At 40.4% G+C, this 24478-nt stretch overlaps 3 protein-coding genes across 4 annotated transcripts in view; 2 read left to right on the forward strand and 1 right to left on the reverse strand.

Moving 5' to 3' along the window:
* Positions 1-1757: 1757 nt before the first annotated feature.
* Positions 1758-8230, forward strand: Ccng1 (cyclin G1). Its single transcript, XM_034505133.1, has 6 exons — positions 1758-2067; positions 2988-3248; positions 4418-4671; positions 5199-5277; positions 5358-5456; positions 5674-8230. The coding sequence occupies exons 2-6, from the start codon at positions 2988-2990 to the stop codon at positions 5863-5865; spliced, it is 885 nt and encodes a 294-aa protein (XP_034361024.1). The 5' UTR covers positions 1758-2067; the 3' UTR covers positions 5866-8230.
* Positions 8231-15180: 6950 nt separating this feature from the next.
* Positions 15181-21067, reverse strand: Nudcd2 (NudC domain containing 2). 2 transcript variants are annotated; one of them, XM_034505134.2, is made up of 4 exons: positions 20569-21067; positions 18855-18903; positions 18497-18648; positions 15181-16056 (listed from the first exon to the last, which is right to left on the reverse strand). In XM_034505134.2, the coding sequence occupies exons 1-4, from the start codon at positions 20755-20757 to the stop codon at positions 15973-15975; spliced, it is 474 nt and encodes a 157-aa protein (XP_034361025.1). In that variant the 5' UTR covers positions 20758-21067; the 3' UTR covers positions 15181-15972. The 2 variants fall into 2 exon arrangements, with proteins under 2 accessions (XP_034361025.1, XP_076793146.1); XM_076937031.1 differs by having other exon boundaries at positions 20468-20590.
* Positions 21068-21268: 201 nt separating this feature from the next.
* Hmmr (hyaluronan mediated motility receptor) overlaps positions 21269-24478 on the forward strand; it is a 29872-nt gene continuing 26662 nt past the window's right edge. Inside the window, exon 1 of the mRNA XM_076937032.1 lies at positions 21269-21411. Coding sequence (XP_076793147.1) covers positions 21366-21411 — 46 coding nt within the window. The 5' untranslated portion in view covers positions 21269-21365. The remainder of the gene's footprint in view (positions 21412-24478) is intronic.

The following is a 24478-nucleotide window of genomic DNA, read 5'->3' on the forward strand; positions in this document are numbered from 1 at the left end:
AGTTGGGATTTTATTGTGGTGAACAGACACCATCATTACGACAACTGTTATAAAGGAAAACATTTCCTTGGGGCTGGCTTACGGTTTCAGAGGTTTAGTCCATTATTGTCGTCGTGACAGGAAGGACTGCAGCACGCAGGCAGACATGGCCCTGGAGAAGTAACTGAGAGCTCTACCTCTGGATCCACAGGAACCAGGAAGAGCAAGTGAGCCAGGAGGCCTGGTTTTGAGACCTCAAAGCCACCTGCTGCTGAAGCACTTTCTCCAACAGAGCCACACCCATTCCAACATGGCCACACCCACTCTCTATGAATTTATGGGGGTTATTTTTATTCACACCACCACAAAGCGCTTACTGTTTTTGTAGATTTACAGAACCAATTCAAATGAATACTGTTCCCTGGTCAACTCATCACTGGCTGCCAGAAACCCCAGATCCAACATCTCTGGTCTCGGTCGGCAGCCACACTCCTGAGTACATACCCCACCCACCCACAACCCCAGACATAATTTTAAAAACGAAAACTTTAAAAAAAAAATTAAAGAGAAAAGGCCAGGCCTGATGGTGCATGTTTTCAATCCCAGCACTAGGAGAGTCAGAGACAGGTGGATATCTGAGTTCAAAGCCAGCCTACATACATAAGGAGTCCCAGGACAACTTGGACTACATAATGACCTTGTCTCAAATAAAACAACGCTTGTATCTAGTTAATGACCTTTATGGGTGGCCAGCTGGCTCGGGGCTCCTTCTTATTTTCATGAGATGCACTGGCCTGGACAAAGTCCTGAACACCCCGCCCCCACACACTCTCCACCCCCAACTCCTCAACTCCTCAACTCCTCACCCCACCGCCACCCACACCCAGGGCAGTCGTGAGAGCTGAGAACCTCTCTCTGTCTCTGTGCGTGTGCGTGTGCGTGTGTGTGACCTCTCTGTGCATTGCTCCTGAGGACACGCCCTTCCCCACCACCCCGGAAAGGAGTCCAGCAAGAGTTCAGGATTATTATTTTTCCGTTAACCTGGTAGAGAAGAGGCTTATAGAGATTAATTTTGTAAGAATGTTCCTTCACACCCTATTCTGAAGCCCGAGACTTTGCTCAATGCAGATAGGGTTTCCCGGCACTGTTCTTTGCTGTTTTCTGCCAAACACATGTCATTTTTAAGCCACTGATGACGGTATGAAGGTGCTACAACCCTGATCCATCAAAAACAAATTCAGAAAACTAGTTGAGGACCAAGAAACTACATATAGTCCAACTTCGTTGTAACATCTGAGAAGTTTCTCAAAAAGCAAAATAAGATAAAGATGAACTGATTTCCAAAACTCAGAGAGAACCCTCTGGAATGTAATGAACCACACTAAAGAGAAACCTACCATCTCATTATCTGTAAAGAGAACGGAAGCATTTCTTTTTTAACTTGCCATTGTGTTTTTAGAAAGAGGGGACAGAGCTTCAGTGAACGACAACAAAAGAAAAAAAGCAAAAACTTAAACAATGCAAAACAAAACAAAACAAAACAGAAAACCCTCGCAGTACATTCTGGTCCGCTATCCAGGCCAATCTGGCTAATAGCAGCCAGACCTGCCCGGGCAAGCCTTGGCACTGAACATTCAGTTCCGCAGCTTAAGGAAGAACAGTTCGTAAATGCTCCAATGAGAGAGGCTGAGCGAGTCGGGTGTGGCTTCAAGGGGGCGGAGAATTGAAGTCTGGACAATGGGAAGTGTGTGCTGATTGGCCGAGCTTCCTCAGAAGTCATCCATCAAAAGAACCACACCAATCAGCGGCGAAAATGCGTCCCAGCTAGCAAGCGAGGTCCCCAGCCTGTTCCCCCCCCTCCCCCCAGGCCGGGCGCAGTCCTTTGCTGCGCGCTGACCCCGAGGAAGGCAGCGCCTAGTCAGGGCCCTGAGGGACCCTCCACCGGGACGCCGGCCCCTCCCCGGGCCTCTGCTCACTTGCCCCCCAGCGAGTCCGTCCCCCTAGTCGGCCTGTCGGATCGGGGACGTGGGGCGAGCTGAGAGCAGGCCCGGGGTGGGTGGTCATCGTGGTGAAGACGTGGCTGTCAAGGTGAGAGGGGACTATTGGGTGGACCACAGACGGAACCCTGGAGTCTGGAACGCAAGCCCGGGCTAGTCTGCGCCTAGAGCGGTATTCCTGTGTCATGCCTCCTAGTCCCAACCTGCACCCCGTGAACTGAGTTAGTGGTTCTTCATCAAGACGACTCTTATATCTGTCGTATCTTTAAATTGACCAGGGAAGGATCATCCTCTGTATCCAGAGCTTAGATTGTGCCCAGGACTCAGAGGAAGTATGACACATACTTACACCAATGCGATTCCCAGCTTCACCTAACTTTTTCTTTTGGTTTTTAAATGGCGTTAGACTATTAGGAGCACTGTGTGCTAAACACCGCGCCACACTGAGTCATATCGTGTGTTATTCACAGTCACTCCAAGAAACAGATGTTGTCACTCTTGTTTCTCAGATGTAGAAATAAGCTCATTATCTGGCAATAATTGGGTACCTATGTATGTGCTGAGCAGTTTCTGTGACTCTATTTAAGCAACACCCAGTATAGGAGCTTAGGTAATAATCTTATTTCTGCTTCACAGGTAAGGAACTAAGAAGGTTCACGTTGTTAACATATATGGCAGATTATGTACTATCATTTGACTTTTGGTTTGGATGTATCAGAAAGAGGCAGTATCTGTTTGTGGCATGTACTAACAATGAAGAAGTCTTTCCTTAAGTTGGAAATAAAAATTTTTTTAAGTCATAGTTCATGTCCTATACAAACTCAGAATTTAGGAATGTGACCGACTGGGTGAAGGTAAAAATACTTGCAGTGTCTTAGACTTAATGGAGGGAGTTTCGGGGGTGGGATGGGGTGGCCAGGGGGGCACTGTAAAGCACTTTTTGGCACAGCGCAAAGGTAGCTAGGCAGGAAGGGTTCTTATGCTCTTTTTTTGGGTTTGTTCTATTTATAGATGATAGAAGTACTGACAACTGACTCTCAGAAACTGCTACACCAGCTGAACACCCTGTTGGAACAGGAGTCTAGATGTCAGCCAAAGGTCTGCGGCTTGAAACTAATTGAGTCTGCCCATGATAATGGCCTCAGAATGACTGCAAGACTACGGGATTTTGAAGTGAAAGATCTACTTAGTCTAACTCAGTTCTTTGGCTTCGACACAGAGACATTTTCCCTAGCTGTGAATTTACTGGACAGATTCTTGTCTAAAATGAAGGTATGTTGATGTTCCAATATCTCATTGCTTAATTTTCCTCCGTGTGTTCAAAGAGATCAAATTGCAGAGGGCTGGAGAAATGGCTCAGGGGTTAGGAGTGCTTGCTGGTCTTCTAGAAGACCTAAATTCAGTTTCAACACCTAGGGGGACAGTCGAAATCTGATGCTGTCTTCTAGCCTCCTCTGGCACATGCACAAATGTATCAAACAGTCATACATATACACATATTAAAATTAATAAAAAAGGAAGAGCCATCTAATTGTTGGATTAGGGATGGTATACAAAAACACCTTCAATGTGGCAATGCTACCTTTTCATAATCACGACTAGTGATACATCACTTGCTAGTTGAATACAGAAAGTAGAAAGTAATTTGCCATCAAGCAATTAATTGTAGTACTCCAGTAGTAGGAAAGCTGGCTGTATTTAAGAAACCTTTCTTGAGCCAGCAAAATAATTGAACACCTAAGAGTACTTGCTGTACGCGCCTCAGATAGTCAAATCTGAGTTCTGACCCGAGAACGAACTCCCAAAGTTCTGTGGAGGTGAGGACCACTGCAGGTCTCTCTGACCACTATTGTGGGTCTTGGGGATTGAACTCTCAGATCATCAGGGTTGGCAACCAGCTTCTTTTCCCACTGAGCCACCACACTAGCCCCAATCAAAACCTTTCTTGACAGACTGGATATTTCCATTCATCTACTCACAACCGTAGATTTAAACAGATTTTAACAGATTTCAAATTAAATCTGTTAACGTCCAAATGGTAGGTTGTGGATTAAGAATTAGGATATATTTCTTAATCACTACCCACATATAAAAATTCTAATTTCTTTAGCCATCTGGCATTTCCAGCTCCAGTAGGCATGCAACAGAAAAGGAAGCATTGTCAGGGGGAGGGTCATTTATAGTTATTTCCCAGTAACTGACAAAATATTCATATGGCTTTCAAAGCTTAACTCTTAAAACTGAAGCTGTCTTTCCTATCTACCCAAAGTCACTGGCTTCATGTAGGGCACGTAAGACCATCAGGCTCCTGTCAAAGTAAAATATGTTAAATCTGTTGTAACTGAGATATTTCTCTTTGATAGATTTTCATAATGATTCTTGAGTCCTAGGTTGCCTTTGTGTTCTACTGAGGCATCTTAAAGACACTGTTGTGTTTGTAGGTACAGGCGAAGCATCTTGGGTGTGTCGGACTGAGCTGCTTTTATTTGGCTGTGAAATCGATTGAAGAGGAGAGGAATGTTCCACTGGCGACGGACTTGATCCGAATAAGTCAGTATAGGTTCACAGTTTCAGACCTGATGAGAATGGAAAAGATTGTGTTGGAGAAAGTGTGCTGGAAAGTCAAAGCTACTACCGCCTTTCAATTTCTGCAGCTGTATTACTCACTCATCCAAGAGACCTTGCCATTTGAGAGGTATGTGAACTTTTTTGAACAAAAACACGTTTGGAAATCAAAGGGATACTGTCTGGGTGTTGCATAAAATCGGGATTTTCATCAGAGAATTCTGATCAAAATAAGTGTATGGCACTTGTGGTCCCTTGGACTTTGCTGCCGAACAGAAGTGAAAAGATGCCTGTCAGTCATTTGCTGAAGGCTCCTCCTTACGATTACAGCAAGTTTCTACTCTACAGAACCTAAGAAATAAGTATCTAACATAAATTATAGAAATATATTCAAAAGATGCAGAATTTTTATTGAAATAAAATCATGGTATTTGTGGTATATTACTTACTGTTCACGGAATGGTTTTTGACCAGAATCATTTAAAACTCCTGTTTAAGAAGTTCCTGTCACTGACAGAAGAGAATTTCCATTTCTTAAAAATAAATTTTTATAGTGTATATGAGTTTTATTTTAAAAACTGCCTTCAATACATTTCTAAAACTGCCAACTTGATATAATACTGTCTACATAAAATCAATCCCATTTTCTTTTTAAAGGAGAAACGATCTGAATTTTGAGAGACTGGAGGCCCAACTGAAGGCATGCCACTGCAGGATCATATTTTCTAAGGCAAAGGTACATACTTTATGTGATTAATCCTAATTACAGAGACCTATTTTTACCGTTGACATTTACTTTCTATTTATCTTTTTCAGCCTTCTGTGCTGGCACTGTCTATCATTGCTTTGGAGATACAAGCACTGAAGTATGTGGAGTTAACAGAAGGAGTAGAATGTATTCAGAAACATTCCAAGGTATGCCAAGGTTATAGCACTGATCCTGTTAGCAAGCTACAAGAGAAATGTATCCACTGTGCCTCCTAAAGTAAAATAAGAGGCTGTGTGTTCATCTGAAGCTTAAATGATTCTCCCTTAACTCCCTTTGGATGGTGAAACATCTTAATGAAAATATATTTATTACCATAACTACAGTGGGGTTTTTAACTTGTGTTTTTTTTTAATTTATGTACAGATAAGTGGCCGAGATCTGACCTTCTGGCAAGAGCTTGTTTCCAAGTGTTTGACTGAATATTCATCAAACAAGTGCTCCAAACCAAACGGTCAGAAATTGAAATGGATCGTGTCTGGGCGCACGGCACGGCAACTGAAGCACAGTTATTACAGAATAACTCACCTCCCAACGATTCCTGAGACCATTTGTTAGTTGGTAAATCTGGTTGTTATTCTCTGTATCCAGAAAATTTTCCAGTGTGATCATTTTCTGCTACAACTGAAGAATTGAAATACTATCTTCAATACAAAGCATATGGGATGAAAATAGTAAAGGAAAAGTGAGTTTGTTGATCTAGATAGAGAATACTAGAAGGCATTCACTGTGTACAGTGCATAGCAGTCTTAAGATAAAGGACGCATCAAACCTCTAGATATAAGCTAAGTCAAAGGATTAGTATAGCAAAGAGAATCCTCCAAACCTGAATTTTAAAAGTAATTACTAAAATAGCACTTTCTTAAATTACTTATCACCCCACTGTAGCTTATAAATAAGCTACATACGTTACATAAGCCCAAGCAGAACAAGAAATGTGACCCATATATGAACAAATTTTAATCTGTCCATTGATTAGGAAAGTGAAGTATAACTTGGTCTTACAAAGTAATACAGGCATGCCCACCTTGGGTTTTTGGAAACTGCCAGGGTGTCTCAATTCTATATTTTCCCTCTATAGCAGTTTGACTAATACAAAGTAATTATATATGCATGAAAATATAAAATTGGTCTCTGATACATATACATTTTTGCCATCTAAATTTCTTAATCATAGCAAGGATTTATGTTTTTAAGGTAAAAAAAATAATTTTTTAATGGCGGCACACGCCTTTAATCCCAGCACTAGGGATTAAAGGCAGAGGCAGGTGGATCTCTTTGAGTTCAAAGCCAGGCTGGTCTGTATACAGTGAATTCCAGGACAGCTAGAGAGCTACATAATGGAGAGACCGAGTCTCAAAAACACTCAAAACAAACAACCAAACATCAAGTGTAAATGCTGCTGGGAAGATGGTTTAGAAGGTAAGGAAGGGTGCTTGCCCTCAAGCCTGACATCCTGACTTCATTCTTCAGGACCCACATGGGAGAACAAACTCCCAAGTTCTTTGGCAAGTTCTGCACATGCCTTACTACCCCCCTGCAATAACTATTTGATCATGCATCTGAGGTATCACTGTTCACATTTAGCAGCCTGCCGTCTGTAGGCAGATTTCTTCTGTTGAGTTCTTTGCCTACGCAGTGAGATTGCAGTAGGAGCAGCAACAAAAACGGTCCCTGAAGTCTTTCTCTGCCGCTCTGACCTGAGTTTCCTACGGTACAGGGTTTACTCTAAGAAACCTCAGCACCTTACCATGTTAGCGTTGGCAGGATGGCCTCACGGTTGGGGAAACTCCTGATTCTAGGCTTGGGAGAGCTATGCTTAGATTTGAATTCACCCACAAAGCATTCAAATCAAGGCTAAAGACATAAATGTGAAATAAAACTGTGATCCTTCATTTTAACATTGCTCTAACTTCCCAGATTTGAGCAGTATATACTTAGGTGGTATGAAAAATGGTAAAGTGCTTAATTTAAATCTCAAAGTTTAAATAATGAGGCTTACATCAAAACCAACATTTCACTAAAGCACTTTTAAGGTATTGAAAGAGGTATTTTAAGTGATAAATGGTTTCTTGGCACCCATAACCAAGTAATAGTTAATTTAGAGGTCGGATTTTTTTATTGCTATGAGAATTACATTTTAAATTGTAGGTGTTTTATATAAGGCAGATTTCACAAGTTTTGAAAATTTGTTACCTTTAAATTTCTTCTAGAGAATAGGTGTTTGTATCCATAATAAAAGAAAAATTCGTCAGAATTGCTCCCTCAATCTAGTCCCATTTGAGAAAATTTGTTTCTACTGTCTCAATAACTGGATGAATTATCACTCTGAAAATTTACTTATTGCACTAATGTTAGTTTAGGCTTGATAAAACACTCCAGAATTTTTTTTTTTTTTTTAACCACAGACTGTTTCTATAAATCTGCTGCTGCTTCTAGTGTAGAATTTTGTTTTTGTTTTTGTTTTTGTTTGTTTGTTTGTTTAAAAAACAAAACAAAAAAAACCAAGTTTATCTGCAAAAGCTTCCTTTAAGTCTTAAGGGAAGTGAAGAGGCACCTCTATAATTATAACACCACCACGGTTGTGTTCATATGCTCCATGCTGGCCTTGAATGTATGATCTACACTGTTAAAATATTGATAGCTCCTCAGTGCCCTGTACAGCCTGAGTCTATCTAGAATAGCTGTAACCATTCTGACATGTAATGGAGAAGAAAATTATCCATTGAGAAGCTGAACAATAAACCAAAGAACGGGTGTATTTTATTCTTAAACCTTTGTAAACCACGTTTCACTGAGAACATTTCAGTTCTTCCTATATGCTTCGATTTGAAAACAATATTGACTTTGAGTGAACAGAAGTAAACTTACCAACTACCGTTATGTTCTGAATACACCTTTCAATAAAATTATTGAAATGCAACCTTCCCTGGTTTTGTTTTGTGATTTCAATATTTTAGCACTATTATGAAATAAGCTTTATTTGTACTGTATATTAGTTTTGCTAAAGTTAAGATGCACAGAAGCAGACACAAAATCTCTTAGTAGTACAGTTATCAAGCTAGGTATGGTGGTACACACTTCTAATTCCAACACTGGAACCAGCCTGATCTTCATAGCAAGCTCCAGGCCAGCCAAGCCTACATGGTGAGACCCTATCTCAGAAAGTATAGTGTCAACATCACCCAGTTACTTTAATTTTTAAAAGAAAAACACAGGTTAAGTATGTTGGTCGAATGTACACTGAAACACTATTTTGTATGCATTATTGTTAATCAGGTTTTTCATTTAGACCCACCAGTGCTATGGATGTTATTAACAATAAAAATGTATGTGTGCACTTCTTGCTGAGCTTAATTAAGGTTATTCACTTAAGCGCGGGACAGAAATTATTTATTGGAACATAGGAAGCTTTCCTGTGGACGCAACCCTGCAGAAAACAACTGTGCTACCTAGTTTATATCGGCTTCACACACGCCAGCGTCATCTTAGAAGAGAGAACTTTAACTGAGAAAATGCCTCCACTGGATTGGCCCGTAGGGAAGCCATAAGGAACAGGCCAGGAAGCAGCACTCCTCCTGGACATTTGCCTGAGCCTGCCTATTTAAGTTCCTGCCCTGACGCCCTTCTATGCTGGTCTGTGATATGGAAGTGTAAGCACAATAAATCCAACCCCCAACCCATTTGCTTTTAACCCATTTTCTCAAAGCACGAGAAATCCTAGTGACTTCCCCTAGTCACCTTTGTCAGTAGTCCCTTGGGGCCTCTCGAATCCTTTCCTAGATGAAATGTGAATGGACCCAGTTCCTTAGAGCATTTAGAGAGAGTTATAAAGCAGGCATTGTGAGGGAATGACAATAGCCCATTGTAATTGACACTACTTTCCAAGTACTTGAACTTTATGTATTTCCAAATATAAGATATACACATACAAATCGTTGATATTTCTGATCTTATGACTGTGGCAGGCAGTGATTTGTTGGTATAACTATAACCCACTTCATGTATGTCCTAAACTGAATGAAGATAATCAGTTACCAAATACGTCAGACACAAGAAGTCATTAGTACTTTGTGGATAGATAGATAGATAGATAGATAATAGATAGATAGATAGATAGTAAGTACTAAGGGTTAACATTAAAATCCACATATTTCTGACTCCAAGGCCTTTTGCTCTTATGATTCTGCATATTGTCCCAAAATGAAGAATTAATTCATGTGAAATTGTAACCCACATAATCCAAACCATATTCTGTGCTATCATGAGGGAATTATATAAGGACTTTCCCTCTTTATAATAGCAAAGTAGTCTTTATCAAACATGTCATCACAAAATATGTTACATTTTACAGTGTTAACTGGGAAGCTTATAATTTTCCTAGTCCAAAACCAGGTGATAAAGAAACATAATCTGTTAGTATTCAACAACATTTTTCATTTCTTTTTCTGTTAGTCTGCTTTTGTTGTTTTTCAAAACAGGTTTTCCTCTGTGTAGCTGTCTGGCTCTGTAGACCAGGCTAGCCTTGACTTCAGAGATCCACCTGCCTCTGCAATGCTGGGATTAAAAACTGGTGCACCATCACAGAAGGCTTTTACCTGCTTTCTTGAAGTTCAGCCTGATAAAAAGGAAGCATGGTCACCCTGCAGGTAGCATTCCACATAATGATGACCAATGTGTTCACCTAGGCACAGCTAATACCAGGCTGATCAATTTCTCTAGCCAGTATAATCAGGAAAGGTGAAGATGTTAATACACCCTAATCTCAATACCTGGGAGGCAGGCGATCGGGACAATTCAGCCACAAAGTCATTTCAAGATCAGCATAGACTTCCTAAAGACTATCTCCAAAGCAAACAGACCACAGAAGAGCGGGGGGAGGAGGGGGGAGGGGGGGAGAGAGAGCCTATGAACTAGAAATGGTAAAATGAAACTGATTTACACAGGAAACTCAAGGAATCAAAAAGAATCCACAAAAACAAACCAAGCAAAACCCACAAACTGAATTTAACAAAGCCACAGAATACAGAGTCAACAAACTAAAATCAAGCCTGTCTGTATACAGGATAATACTAAATTATAAAATCAAGAGCAGCCAGGCAGTGGTGGCACACGCCTTTAGCCCCAGCACTTGGGAGGCAGAGGCAGGAGGATTTCTGAGTTCTAGGCCAGCCTGGTCTACAGAGTGAGTTCCAGGACAGCCAGGGCTACACAGAGAAACCCTGTCTCGAAAAACAAAACAAAACAAAAACAACAACAAAAAATCAACAGCACTTTAAATTGTTCCACCTAAAATTGATTATGGGGGAATGAAGACACAAAGATCTTTAAACCGACAACTACATTAAATGCCAATAACTGAAATCAAAGGGACTCAGTGTAGACACTCTACTTGTAGACTGGAAAGACTTAGGAAATTCCACCCTGACTGTCTTTCTGAATTCAGATCTGTCCAATCTGTATTTATGAGAGAATTAACATCTCTGAGAGATTTTTTTTTAAATTACATCATTTGAAGTGACAAGACATACTTCTAATCTGGATCTTTGAGGTGGGAAGATCCACCTTTAATCTGGACCACACCTTCTGCTGGCAACCTACATAAAAGACAGAAGGCAGCTTGCTCTCTTCTTGCCTGCCTGCTCTGGTTCTTGCTAGCAAGTCCATGCCTTCACTGACATTACAGCCTACTTTTTTGGAATTTCAAGGTATACTTAAGACCAGCTGAGACATCCAGCCTTGTAGACTGAACAACTAATTACTGGGTTCTTGGGCCTCCCATCCAATGTTGGACTAAATGGACCACAGATTGTACACCATTCAAATAAATCCCTTTTATATAGAGAGATTCACTCTCTAAGTTATGTTACTCTAGAAAACACATTACTCAGTGAAATCTCTCATAGATACAGATTGGATGGATCTGAACTCAGAAAGACACAGGAACTAAAAGGTCAATGCAGCTTTGAAAAAGACTATAGTTGGAATCATGCTATTCAATTCTGAGCCTTGGACTGTAAGTCTATGATAATCAAGGTAGTGTGCTGCGGGCAAACAGACGGCTTGACACATAGTTCAGTAGAAAAGGGTCCAATACCAGACTCACATACATATAGAACTGATGTATGTTTTGGCACAGGGTATCTACTTAGTTTTTTCAATAAAATTATTCTGAAGCTAGTGGGTAGGTATCCACCTTCAAGAAATACTAAATTTCCACCCATGCTTTCTAGCTTACATGAATTAATGTAATTCATGTAATGAATTACATGTCTTATGTTAAAGACAGGTTAAAGGTAAATGCAAAATATCCGATTAGTAGCTGCCCCGTACCCACACTGGGTAGTCTCACTGCTTCTCTGTGCTTATTTCTCATAATCAGGTTTTTTTTTTCAACAATCCATGACCTTTCTTTGAGAAGCCTATCTATGCTTTGGAATATCTATCTTTCTGAGCACTTCTCTTAACTTTTGTGCATTGTCTATATTAAAACACCTTTATTTAATAAAACCACAACTTTGGTTTTTAAAATACATATATATATATAATCTTAAGATAAGGACAAAAGAAAAAGTTCTTTTGTTTGTTTGTTTTTGTTGTTTTTGTTTTTCAAGACAGGGTTTCTCTGTGTAGCCCTGGCTGTCTCGGGAACTCACTTAGTAGAACAGGCTGGCCTCGAACTCAGAAATCCACCTGCTTCTGCCTCCCAAGTGCTGGGGCTAAAGGCGTGCGCCACCACTGCCCGGCCAAAGGAAAAAGTTTTACGACCAGAAGTTCCCATAAAAGTTCTTAAGGGAAGACAAGACACCAAAAGCATAGTCCACTGACAATACAATAAACTAGACTTTGCCAAAATAAAAATCTTCCAAAAACACTAGCAAGACAGTAAAAATAATGGATGAAGGGTGGGGTGCCTGCAACCCCTGATCAGAGGCAGCTAATACAGGAGGCATTCCAGTTCATAGCCAGTTTGCATTACATGGCAAGACATCTCAAACAAAACAGAAACAACAACCAAATAAAGTCCACAGGAAATTACTTAAAAACCATATAACTGATAAAATGTACCCAGATTATTTACTACTTAACAATTAGACAACCCAATCTAAAAATGGGCAAAAGATTTGAATAAACACTCTTTAAGGAAGATACACAATATCCAATAAACACAAGAATACTAGCTATAGCTTGCCTTCACGGAAACGTAAATCAAAACCACAAAAGGCCTGTGAGATGACTCAGTGGGTAACAGACTTGTCACCAACACCTGAGAGTTACACGGTAAAGACAGAAACTTTTTTTGCACACTGTGGAACATGGATGCCACCTCCCACTCCTCAACATAACAATGAATAAGTGTACAACATATGTAAGTATTCACATCCACAAAGATAGTAAACTAGTTACTATCACTAGAATGACTAGACTTGAAACGCCAGCTAAGAATAAGCGTAGGGAGTGATGTGGAGAAACCAGCACCCTGAACACCACAGGTAAATGGGTAGCTGCTGCTTTGGAAAACAACCTGGCAGTTCTTCAAATGATTAAACTGAAGACTTAGCACATAACCTAAATGTTCTGCTATGAAAGTGTCTTAGCTAGGCTTAGTATTTCTGTGATGAGACACAATGACTAAAACTAATCTGGAGAGGAAAGGTTTATCCAACTCATATAACCTGACTCACAGTCCACTGAGGGAAGCCAAGACAGGAACTCAAACCCAGCAGGAATTAGGCAAAAGCTGATGCAGAGGCCATGGACAGTGCTGCTTACTAGCTTGCTTCTCATGGCCTGCTCAGCCTGCTTTCACACAGACCCAGGACCATGACTGCAGGGTTGGCACCGCTCACAATGGACTGGGACCATCCCCTCACCAATTAAGAAGCCCTAAAGGCTTGCCTACAGACCAATTCTATAAAGGTATTTTCTCAATTGATGTTCTCTTCTAAAATACTCCTATTGCAACATGAACTAAAACTGGTGGAAACCGTAAGAAGACACTTTTAAGCACCTAAAAACTGGTCCCACACACATTTACAGCAGCATTATTCAGCAGCGCCCAAACAGGAAAATATCTGAATAGACATCTTAAAAATGGACTGTGTGATAAGGCCATATAATGAAACAGTGTTCAGACATAAACCAAGCATGGGTGAACTTCCCAAAGACTACACATTCTATAGTGCCGTGTGTGTGAAATGGCTTTAACAAGGAGATGTATGCAACAGAATATCCGAAGCTGGCTGGGGTAGGAAGGCATGACAATTGACCAAGAAAGGATATTTATGGTGATGAAATGCTTGAAAATTTACTAAGGTGATGGCTGTATACTCTCGGCATGTTCAGTTACATACTTAGAACGGGTGAATCTGTGGTATGCAAATTGTCTCAGTAAACACTTTGAAAAGACTTTGTGATTTTGTTTACATTATATATTCTTCGAGACAAAATTATTCATCAGAAGAAGGACTTGCAGAGTTGAAAGCTACTAATGTGATTACGAGGAAAGAACTTCAGTGTTTCTCAGGTGCCTGCACTGTTTGAGGGTAAATGGGAAGGCGCTTACAGAAATCTACCTATGGGCTATAAAATCCACCAACTTGTACATTAGAAAACATTAATTTTACCTGTAAATCTGGTCAAAATATTACTGAAAATAATGTCGAAACCAACTAAAGAAAATGCCTTTCCCCCCCAAGAATTTATTCCTAAAATGATTAAGGAAAGTAATCAAAAAAGGCAGGCATCATAGAGTAGGCCAGCTGCCGGTGTGCAGTGCTGGACTCAGACTTCGAAGACACCCTGCTCAACATAGCCTCACACTTGAAAGGCACTTGTAAGATGACCCACAACAGGCTGTCAAATACATTAAAAATGGTGGAAACCAGGCTACTGAAGAGAGAAAAAGTAAAATAAACCCATAAGATTAGAACTGGGTATCTAATGGGAACTCATGATTTCCATTTTCATGTAGAGGTTTAATGTATGCATGATAAACACATCAATAGTGTTCATAACCAGCATGCACGTCTTGCTTTTAAAAACATGTATCCACTAAAGGGAACCAGAACCAGGTTCTTTAGCAAAATGCTCGATTATTGGACTATGGCAGGGGGTGTCTAAGTCTGGAGAGTAAGAAATTGCTCAATGATGTAAACATGTCAAAGGGTAGAGAAGCCACCTAGACTGGTTTTACACTAGCCAAATTATATAAATCTTAAGCAAAAAAGTAATGACAATTTTTACCCCCTGAATAAAACAGTAAGCTCAAAGTTTGGTTAGAATCAAGAGGTGCTTTAAAACTAGTTTCCCACAAAACACCTAAAACTTGGTATTACTGTGAAGAAACCCAGCAGATACTACCTTACTCCCTGACCAAGGCAATACTGTCAGCATCAACAATAGGGTGAAATTCTTAATTCATGACAGGGAACAGGATGCAGGAATATTATAGACAACAGACTTCATCCTGAACAGTCAACAGACAAAATTCCCATCATTTTCAAGTGCAAAACTTAAGCTAGGCACAGGTTCAGATCTGTAATCACAGGGTATGGGAACTCAGGCCAGAGAGTATCACCATTAGTTGGAGGCCACAGTGCCCGGCAAGATGCTGTCATGAGAAAAGACCAAAGCAGTAAAAGCCAAGGAAAAAGTGGAAACTTGTTCCAGGCTGAAGTGAACTACAAAAATCTGCTGGCACATCGTGAATACAAGACTTTCTTATTTAAAAGACACTGAAGGTATTAGTTCAGCATAATGGCATAGGTCTGAGGCCTAAACAATAGTTCCATGTCCATGTTGATTTTCTAACTTTAATGGCTGTATTGTTGAGAGAACAGACTTTTTTGAAGAAAAGAAAAAGTAAAATACTGAGGTGACAACATGTCAATTTATTAGGAAAAAAGTGTTAAGATTTTCAATTTGTTAGTATTTTACTTGTAAGCTTTTTACACACTTCAATTTTTTTTTTAAGAATTAAAAAACACAAAGAGGATGAAAGAATTTTTTTCTAGACCATCTGTCTGAATCATTAAAATTAAATGAAGCCAGTGACTTATACTCAGGGGTCTAAATTGTTTTCAGATAGTAAGAGGCAATTAACGCTTCTGCTGTTAGTTAGTGTTTTAACATTTTTCAATTTCTTCACATAATCACTTAGGCAGCACCAAACCAGTTAGAATTTTTCACTAACTCAAGTTATCCAAAGTACTTCGGTGTACTTTTTTCCTTTATTAAAAATTTTCCAGTTCTGTACTTTCTGTGTACAGAGAGCATATTTAGACAAAGGGTACACAATTCTTACTCAAATTTACTCAACATTATTTTTGCATCACACACACAAAAAAATATTTTTCCATGAAGGCACCTTTTCATTTCATATGATTTGTACTCCAATGTGTTTGTAGTAAAAATACAATTAAATATGAAAATGTAGCATATAAAACTTAATGCAGAGCAATAAAAGTTACCATCTATCCACAGGAAAGCTTCTATATCTCCTATGCAAACCATATCTGAAAGTAATCTTTTACAACCATATTGAAATACACTTTGCAATCTTTTAACCGTAGACATCGGATGTTTCGTCCTTCACATCATCAGCTGCATTGAGTTGCCAGCACCTGCCGGGATCCACAAGACAGGAAAACTAAGCAATAGCAGTCATTTCTCAAGGTTCGAGAAATCTGGTCCACCCTTTGTGTAGTTCCCTGAGATTTCTGCTCCACTAAAGTCAAAACCAGGATTCTGAAAGACATAAAACAGTAAAACTTACAAGGATAAGATAAATTCATCATTGACAAAAAACCAAAACGTCAAAAAATAAGAAACAATATCAAACTTGAAATCACCTAAGGTAAAATTAAAATTAAGAGGTTCCTTCAACTTTCAGATCTGTAAGCATTTAGAAGACTGATACCTATATACCTGTGTGACCTTGGTAGTAACTGTATAATGAAACATAACTTTCTATTTCACAATGAAATCTGTTTGTGATTTATACAAATAAACAGACTTTATAAGCTTTTTCCCCTACTGGAGGGCATATTATGGATTGAACATAGGTCCTCTTGCAAACAAAGCAAGTATACTATGCTAAACTTTTTAGTTTTAAATTTAATTTTTAATTCTTCTGAGACATGGTGTAGCTATGTCACCCAGGCTGGCCTTGAACTTGAGGTTCTCTTGTCTCACTCTCACAAGTGGCTGGAATTAAAAGTCAGTATCATCAGTCTCAGCTAATAGTCAGCAAGGTTTTGAAGCTTACTATATGCTGTGCAGAGTTCTAAGGGCGATATTCATACTAGCATATTGATACGTATCATATATTGCCAAGTACTCATTCAAGCTTTAGACTTTTCAGGAGAAATTTCATTTGCTTAATGGGACTCTTTTGAATTACTACTACTTAGGAAATACCACTTAAACAAACGTGGATTTAAAAAATTAGCAAATAAATTGTCCTAGAGGAGCTTACACTGTAGCAGGGAAACACAAATAAGAAACCATAAATATTGAGCACAGAACTTAGGAAGTCTGACTTGTACAAGATTCAGGTAGTAATCACTTTAGACTTTCTAGACTACATGACCTCTGTCACACTCAACTACAAGAAACTGCTATGTGTAAGATAACATCCTGAGGAGTAAACACAGGTATCTCAGTAAAGAGACATACAGGGGGCCAAATTTCCCTAGGCCACATTTTATCAACCTGACTTAGTGTTAAAGATTCTAAGTGTTATAAGAAAAAGATACAGGAGAAATAACTAGGAGAGAAAATTATAGCCTTTACAGGATAGTAAAAATGTGTTTTACTGAGCAATCAGCTGAAAGCTAGAGAACACTGCAGTCAGAATCAGCGGAGAGCCAGGCATGCTGATTCACACATGTAATCCCAATCCCAGTACTTGGGAGGCAGATCTCTAAATTGAAGGCCAGCCTGCTACATACACAGTGAGACACTGTCTCAGAAAAAGAAAAAACAAAGGAAGGGTAGCAGAGTAACTATTGATGATCCCATTAAGAGAAGGAAAATGCACTGATCTGACTTGCCCTATCAAGACTTCTTCAATTGGTACTGTCTGAGGACTGTCCAGGAGGCTAGTTAGCAATTTATTCAAGTAATCCAACAAGAGTGCTAGCAGATGGGGCAGTGTGAAGTGGTAACACTGTGAATAGGAGTGGAACACAATGCTAATGAGATTGCCTAAGAGTCCCCTGGAGGGTGTGCAGGCTGGCATGTAGGACTAAGGGGTCTTCTTCATTTGCTCTTCCTGCTTGTATTGAGGGAGGGTCTCTCAATAAACCTCAAGCTCCCAAATTCTTTTTTCCGGTTTTTTTCGAGACAGGGTTTCTCTGTGTAGTCCTGGCTCTTCTGGAACTCACTTTGTAGACCTGGCCTCGAACTCAGAAATCCGCCTACCTCTGCCTCCCAAGTGTTGGGATTAAAGGCGTGCGACACCACCGCCTGGCAAGCTCCCAAATTCTAAGTAGTCCAGATTGACAGCTTGCCTCAGAGATCCTTTCCCTCTGCCTCGGGAGTGCTGGGATCTAAGGTGGCCACCACACCTGCCCACTTTTGCATGGTTTCTTGGGATCCTCTAATAGGCCTCTGGTGCTCGTGCTTGCATGGCAAGTGCCATAGCCTCTAGACCTCCTCTGACTCCCTCCTCCCAACCCTTAATCATGAACAACTAGTCTCCATTAACTAAAATAAAAAGTAGAATAAATGTGGCAGTGAAATTAGTTTGCTCACCTTGGACATGTAACATCTGACAGACAGAACTGTGAGTATGTGCAACAAGTAACTGAGGAGTCTAAGCTCATAAACTTGGAAGTAAGCATGATGCCAATGGAAACTACACACTAAAAGAGCCCGATCAAAGAGAATTAGGGAGAGGTAAGAGGTGGGGAATCGAATAAAGGGACATCTCCTTTTTATACTATGTACGTACAGTGATCCAGGTCTTTAGGTTTATTATTCATGAATTATTGATGTGGATTCAGCAATCAGGGTCTTACAGCAATGCATACATGTGTGAAATTTGAAACCTACATAATAGGCAATTTTCTAGCCCTTCACTTTAAAATTCACCCAAAAGGCTTTATACAACTGTGTATACCTTATGAATACATGTGCATTTGGATGGTGTAACTGTACATACTCACTCCTGCATCTGACTTACTTCTTTCTGGAATCGCTCTAATGTAAGTTTTCTCTGCATTTGGTCTTGCACCCAGGGGTCAGCTGCATATTCAGATTCTAGAAGAGAAGTCCAACAGTTTGCGGCATCTCTCTTGGTTTTTGTCAGAACAATGCGGACCATTTTTCTATCCTCTAAGAGAAAAAGGAGAGATGTTACAGGGAAACTACAGTTCATCATTAAACATTATATTTTCCAAAGGCTAGTGGATAATTTTGATAAGACAACTGTTCCCAACACTTTTCTCCATCTTTCACAGCTACAAAGACTTAATATAAAGGAGAAATGATACCATGATTCAGTTTTTAAAAGTGTAGGAATCATAACAGATTACTCTTACCCAAAGTCCATGTTCCTTCATCAGCAATTGTAGAATCAAACAACTTCCCCTGGAAAATAAGTATAAGGTAATAAAATTGCAGTATTTCTTTAAGTTTTACAAATTCTCATCATTAAGATTTGCCTCATTTTAAGCTAAGGTGCATCTTAGGCCAATTGTCTCTATTTGTAGGGGCTCAACCTTGAACTTCCTCCTGAATGAAAAGGAACCCAGTTTACAAATCTGACAACTTTACCATGGGGGGGTGGGGGGGGAACACAGGGACCACTACACAAAACAGAAGACACACCACTCCTTACGATAGGATGTAAACTTAACATACAAAATGCTTTACCAATTAATATGAACATGACTCCTACTGAAACTAGAAAAAAATGTTCTATTGTTTTCCTTCTTTCTTTTGTTTGTTTGGGTTTCTTTTTTTTTTGGGGGGGGGGGAGACTCTGTGTATCCCTGGCTGTTCTGTAACTTCCTCTGTAGACCAAGAGTCTCAAATTTTCTCCTCAAACTCACAGATATCCTGTCTCTGCCTCCTGAGTGCTGGGATTAAAGCTGTGTACAGCCCCCACCTGGTGACTATTTTTTTGTAGGGTCTCTGTCACATATCGGATATCCTGCATACCAGATATTTAATTACAGATTCATAACTGCAAAATTATAGTTATGAAGTATCAAGGAAGAAGCTAATTTTATAGTTGGGGGTCACCACAACATGAAGAACGTTATTAAAGGACCACAGCATTACAAAGGTTGAGAATCACTGCTCTGTGTAGTCATGGAACTGGCTAAGTAGATCTGGCTGGCTGGCCTAATTTGAAGAGATCCACCTATGGTTCCCAAATGCTGGGATTAAAAGCACGTGCCATAAAACCTGCCTTACAAGTGCTATCTTTTAAAGTCGATGTTATTAAACCTAGTTTAACTTTTCAGAAGCTGGTACTCAGAAAAGCCAATTTCTTAAGAAGAATCGAATCCTATATTGAAGAATTGATGTCAAATTAGCTGGACTAATTTTTCTTCTCCTCCTGCCCAAGGTTACAAAACGCAGTATCATGTCTGCACTCACCACTGTACTACATAGTTATCCAAAAGGCTATCTAATCTAGGTGTAAAATATAGTCTAATTGTTATGTATGAGTCTTAATAAATTCCTAACCAAAAAAGGGAAAGTATGACCAGACTAAATAATTGGTGAAATCAAATAACTTCACACACACCTTTTCATTATCTTGAAGATCAACATGCAAGAAGCTTATTTAGAAAACCAATCTGACATCTTTGAAACTTCATCCTATTAACCTATATCCTTGCTTGTAACTGCCAGTATCAGCCTACACCACATGAATAGAATTCAGAAACCTTCCGTCTAGTCTCTGGGACTCACATCAGTGCCTAGAAGAGGCATATTTGTTCTTTTGACCTATTTAGCCTTCTGTCAGCAGAAACTCCACGGTTGCTAAAAGCACCCCAAATCTATTTCAGAAATAAAGTGGAAAACAAAATCTTTGCAGTTCTACCCGCGCAAGATCTGCTCTGTGGATGGGGTGCTCCGTTGAGACCCACCCCTCGCCAGAACAAATTTACAGCTTTCTTTCTACCAGCCAGGAACTAACCTTGCCACACCCAGCAGTCATCCCTCTGACACCGTGAATTTTAGGGCTCGGGGTGCGGGGAGGCCACAAGAAGAAACTCGGGACAAGCCCTGGCTTGCTACCTTGAGGATCTCGCGGCCACCCACGGCCAGAGCCACGTGCCGACTCTGCAGGCCGCACTGGATGTCCTGCGCGCGAGTGCCCGGGGGCACCTGGACTTCAATGAACACCTCCTCCAGGGTCTGGTACCACTGTCCCCACGGAGTCCCGCAAGGAACCACCCCGCTGCGCTCCTCAAACGGGGCAGACATTCTGAAGACGCCACGCAGGGACACCGCTCCGGGAGAGCACTACACCAGAGGGACTAGACTCAGAGCTGGCTCTCGGCGCCTTGGGGTCACTGCACATGCGCAAGAGTCCACACTGGCGTGTCCGAGTGTACAAATTTTTCCCTTTCAGAGCCCATTTAAGACACTCGCGAGACCTGGTGAAAAAGATCGAAGCCTAGAGATGTTGACATCCCAAGAACACTGGCGCTGGAACAAAGGAGAAAAACTGCCTGCGATCTTTTAACCTGTGTGACGCCAAAATTCCGACGCTGCCACGGGCCTGTGAAGTGCGCTTGCGCGAACTGTGCAAGCCCGTAAAATGAAATAAAACCAGACGTGATTGGATGGAGCTGTTTGCAGCGGCGAACAAGAGCAGTCTCTTATTGGCTACCAGCTTAAACTTACAAACTTTCCTATTGGGCGGCGGTAGAAATCTCGTGCGCATGCTCTTTGGCCCATGTAGGATTGGCCAGATAGGTGTAGGTTTTCTGATTGGCTGACGGAAAGAAGTTGGGGTAAATTTGAATTCAGACGAGCTGACAGTTTGGTGGGGCGTTTGGTTGCTGTCGCATCTGGACCCAGGAGTGAGAATGTCTTTTCCTAAGGCGCCCCTGAAAAGATTCAATGACCCTTCGGGTGCGTACGGGTGAGGGAACAGGTTGGGAAGGGGATGCGCCCTCGTTCCCCAGTCATGCGGAAGCCAGATTAGGGCTGGGGCGGTGTTTGGTTTTCTCCAAATTCACGCAATAAACACTTGGCAAGCGCTGTATAGGATGGTAGAGATGCGGCTCTAAGTGAAATGGATCCTCCACACACACAGCGAGCCTTAAAGCGTGAAATTCTATTTTATTTATTTATTTATTTATTTATTTATTTATTGGTTTTTTTGAGACAGGGTTTCTCTGTGTAGTCCTGGCTGCCCTGGAACTCACTCTGTAGACCAGGCTAGACTCGAACTCAGAAATCCGCCTGCCTCTGCCTCCCAAGTGCTGGGATTAAAGGCGTGCACCACCACCGCCTGGCAAGCATGAAATTCTAAAATAAGCCATCAATACCTTGGAGAAACTACAGCTGGCTGAAGGAGATTAGGAGTTGGCAGGTGCTGTGTACTTTTTAAAAAGAAGTTACTCTCTTTAGAATTTTCTACATTGACATTGCATTCAGATGTAAAAGCATGAAGACCAAGACATCAGTTCAGAAATAACAGCTGCCCAAAGATTGTTTTCCACTCATGAAGCAATTCTTAAGTAATGTTCAGCATTTTAATGAGAAAATACTGGAACTTGGTGTGTAGATGGTGGTAGCGTTTAAAAAGTTAGAATACAGTAATTTTTAATGTTTTTGCCTGTAAGAAATGGATGTTTCCAGACCCAGTGGCCTGGGCTACATAGAAAAACTGTCACTGACCCTGTTCTACAACAAATTAATAACAAGTTGTAAGTAAAAGAAAAAATGAGACTGAAATCTACTCAGTGTTATTAAACTAAATTGGCAGGAATGGAGTGGAAACCCAGGCTTCCGTGGACATATCCTATGCCCTTAACGACTGTGGTGTATAAGGACAATAACTAGAGCCTTGGGTATGAGGTGACAGATGCTAACTGTGCAATTGTTGTACGGTCTGTAAGTTATTCCTTTGAGCAGCCAGATGAGAAAAGTACCAAAGTTGTACTGTTTACAACTGAGAACATTGAGGGAGTTTCTAACTGTATTGTATACAGCCAGCAAGTAAGTGATGGAGCCAAACTTGAAAGGCCATTTTATACCCTCGGTAGCATGTACCGGTTCATAGTCTACATCTGTGATTTCTGTCAACACTACTCCATTCACAAAGTCGAGTGAGTGAGCAAATTCATCCAGCTCAGTAGCCATACCATTTCCAGGGTATTCAAACAACTTAGGTTCTGCAGAACAGGATAGACTTTTTGTTTTGAGACAAGGTTGCATGTAGCCCAGGCCAGCCTTGAACTCCTGCTAACACTTCCCAAGTACTGAAACTTAAGGGACCTGCCCAAAACATGTGTCTCAGCTGGTGTTTGGTTTTAAGGAGCAGTAGTTAAGGCTTACAGTATCAAAGATAATATGTCAGATATTTAATATTTGTGAATCCATGGCAGCTGCTTTTTCTCCCTGAAGGAAACTTAAAGCATCCTGGGGGAAAAAAGGAGGAAATCTAATTTTTTTTTTTTATTGGATGCATTCTCCATATGTCTACAAAGTGTCTAACACAGTATTTTCTGTAGCTTGTCAGAGAACTGATTTTGAGTCCTTGTGTGGCTAGTTACAAAACCCTAGTCCATTCTCACATCCCAAACCAGACTTTTTTTTCTAGACTGTTCAACACAACTATGAGCTAAATACTAGAACAGTAGCAGCTACTCCCAAATTGCAAGCAGTTTTGTCTAATGTAGAGATAGAGTAACTAAATCCTTATGAAAGCATAAGATGTCATTGTTAGGAACGATAGCTGGTGCCCTGAGAATTTTCTAGCATGATTTTTTTGGGGAACTCTGCAAACTCTAGAAGATTTTGATCACATTTGTTCACATTGAGATCTGGAAGGTAAATGAGAATTGGCAGAACAAAATTGAAAGTAGACTATAAATTCTAAATGGCTGGCTAGAAAATACAGAAGTGTGGAAGTTTGAAGGTTTTATTTGATGTAGCTCATTACTGAATTCGCTGATTTGATTGTTTTGAATGAGAAAATGTTTATGTCTAAGAGACTCAAACACACTTGAGACTATCATATGTAGACACCAAAGAGACAATATGGACATATTTAAAAGTCCCTTCCAACACAGTTGTCTACAGTCCTTAGCTGCAGCTGTGTTGTCACTTGGCAAATTTTCAATGCTCAAGGCTAGATCTACATACATAAGAAAGCTCTAAATTTTATTTATGTAAGGCCCATAGTTTCCTATACTTGCTTTATAAACATATAACAAAATCCGAGGTCCAAAACTGTATTCTTCCCATCTGCTTCTTTCCTTTTAGCTTATATGAAATGGAAGAGAGTTGTTTGTCTCTGACACAACAACTTGGTTTTTACTGCACTGACAGGTTCTTATGGATACTACTGTTTTCCATTCTGAATGCAGAAAGCAGAGTTATTCTTTGCTCTCTGCTTCTAAGAGAAACTTCTGCGGAAAAGCTTGAGTCATACTGCTTGTGATATGGCAAGCAGCCAGGGACAGAAGGAAACTTTAGAAGCAGGTTGAATGCTAGTATACTAAACTTATCACCTGGCCCATACTTACAAAGGGGCAAAGTACTAGATAAAGGACAGTACAGTGAAGCTGGGCATCATGCTACATGTGATCTATGCATCCTGGAGGCTGAAGGGAGGGGATCATGGAGTCAAGGCAAGCCTAGAGTATACAGTGAGCTCTGGTATGAGTATATAGTGGATTTCTGCAAAGACAGATCAAGACCAAGGAAGAAAGCATATTTAAGAGCATCATAGTATATCAGTATATCTTGGAAAATAAAAATTTTCTGGAGCAATTTATATTGAATCATCAACAGTGACTGAAAAGAAACTCAAGAGTGAGGGGCAGAGTAGAAGGCTTTATTTGGTTTGTAGGTTACAGTTTATTCTCAAGGGAAAACAAGGCAGGGACTGAATGAAGCACAAATGGAGTTCTACTTACTGAGTTGCTTGTTATACAACCTAGGTCCACCTGCCCAGGAGGGGACTCCC

The sequence above is a fragment of the Arvicanthis niloticus genome, chromosome 6 (assembly GCF_011762505.2).
Source record: "Arvicanthis niloticus isolate mArvNil1 chromosome 6, mArvNil1.pat.X, whole genome shotgun sequence".
Taxonomy (NCBI): domain Eukaryota; kingdom Metazoa; phylum Chordata; class Mammalia; order Rodentia; family Muridae; genus Arvicanthis; species Arvicanthis niloticus.

What these genes read in the sequence shown, in the direction of transcription:
- Ccng1 (XM_034505133.1), top strand. Translation starts at nt 2,988, where the DNA reads ATGATAGAAGTACTGACAACTGACTCTCAGAAACTGCTACACCAGCTG. An exon ending in GAGACCTTGCCATTTGAGAG is followed by an intron (nt 4,672 to 5,198) that starts GTATGTGAACTT and finishes TTCTTTTTAAAG; the next exon opens with GAGAAACGATCTGAATTTTG. An exon ending in TCATATTTTCTAAGGCAAAG is followed by an intron (nt 5,278 to 5,357) that starts GTACATACTTTA and finishes TATCTTTTTCAG; the next exon opens with CCTTCTGTGCTGGCACTGTC.
- Nudcd2 (XM_034505134.2), bottom strand. Translation starts at nt 20,757, where the DNA reads ATGTCTGCCCCGTTTGAGGAGCGCAGCGGGGTGGTTCCTTGCGGGACT. An exon ending in GTGGCCGCGAGATCCTCAAG is followed by an intron (nt 18,904 to 20,568) that starts GTAGCAAGCCAG and finishes CTTATTTTCCAG; the next exon opens with GGGAAGTTGTTTGATTCTAC. An exon ending in TAGAGCGATTCCAGAAAGAA is followed by an intron (nt 16,057 to 18,496) that starts GTAAGTCAGATG and finishes TATGTCTTTCAG; the next exon opens with AATCCTGGTTTTGACTTTAG.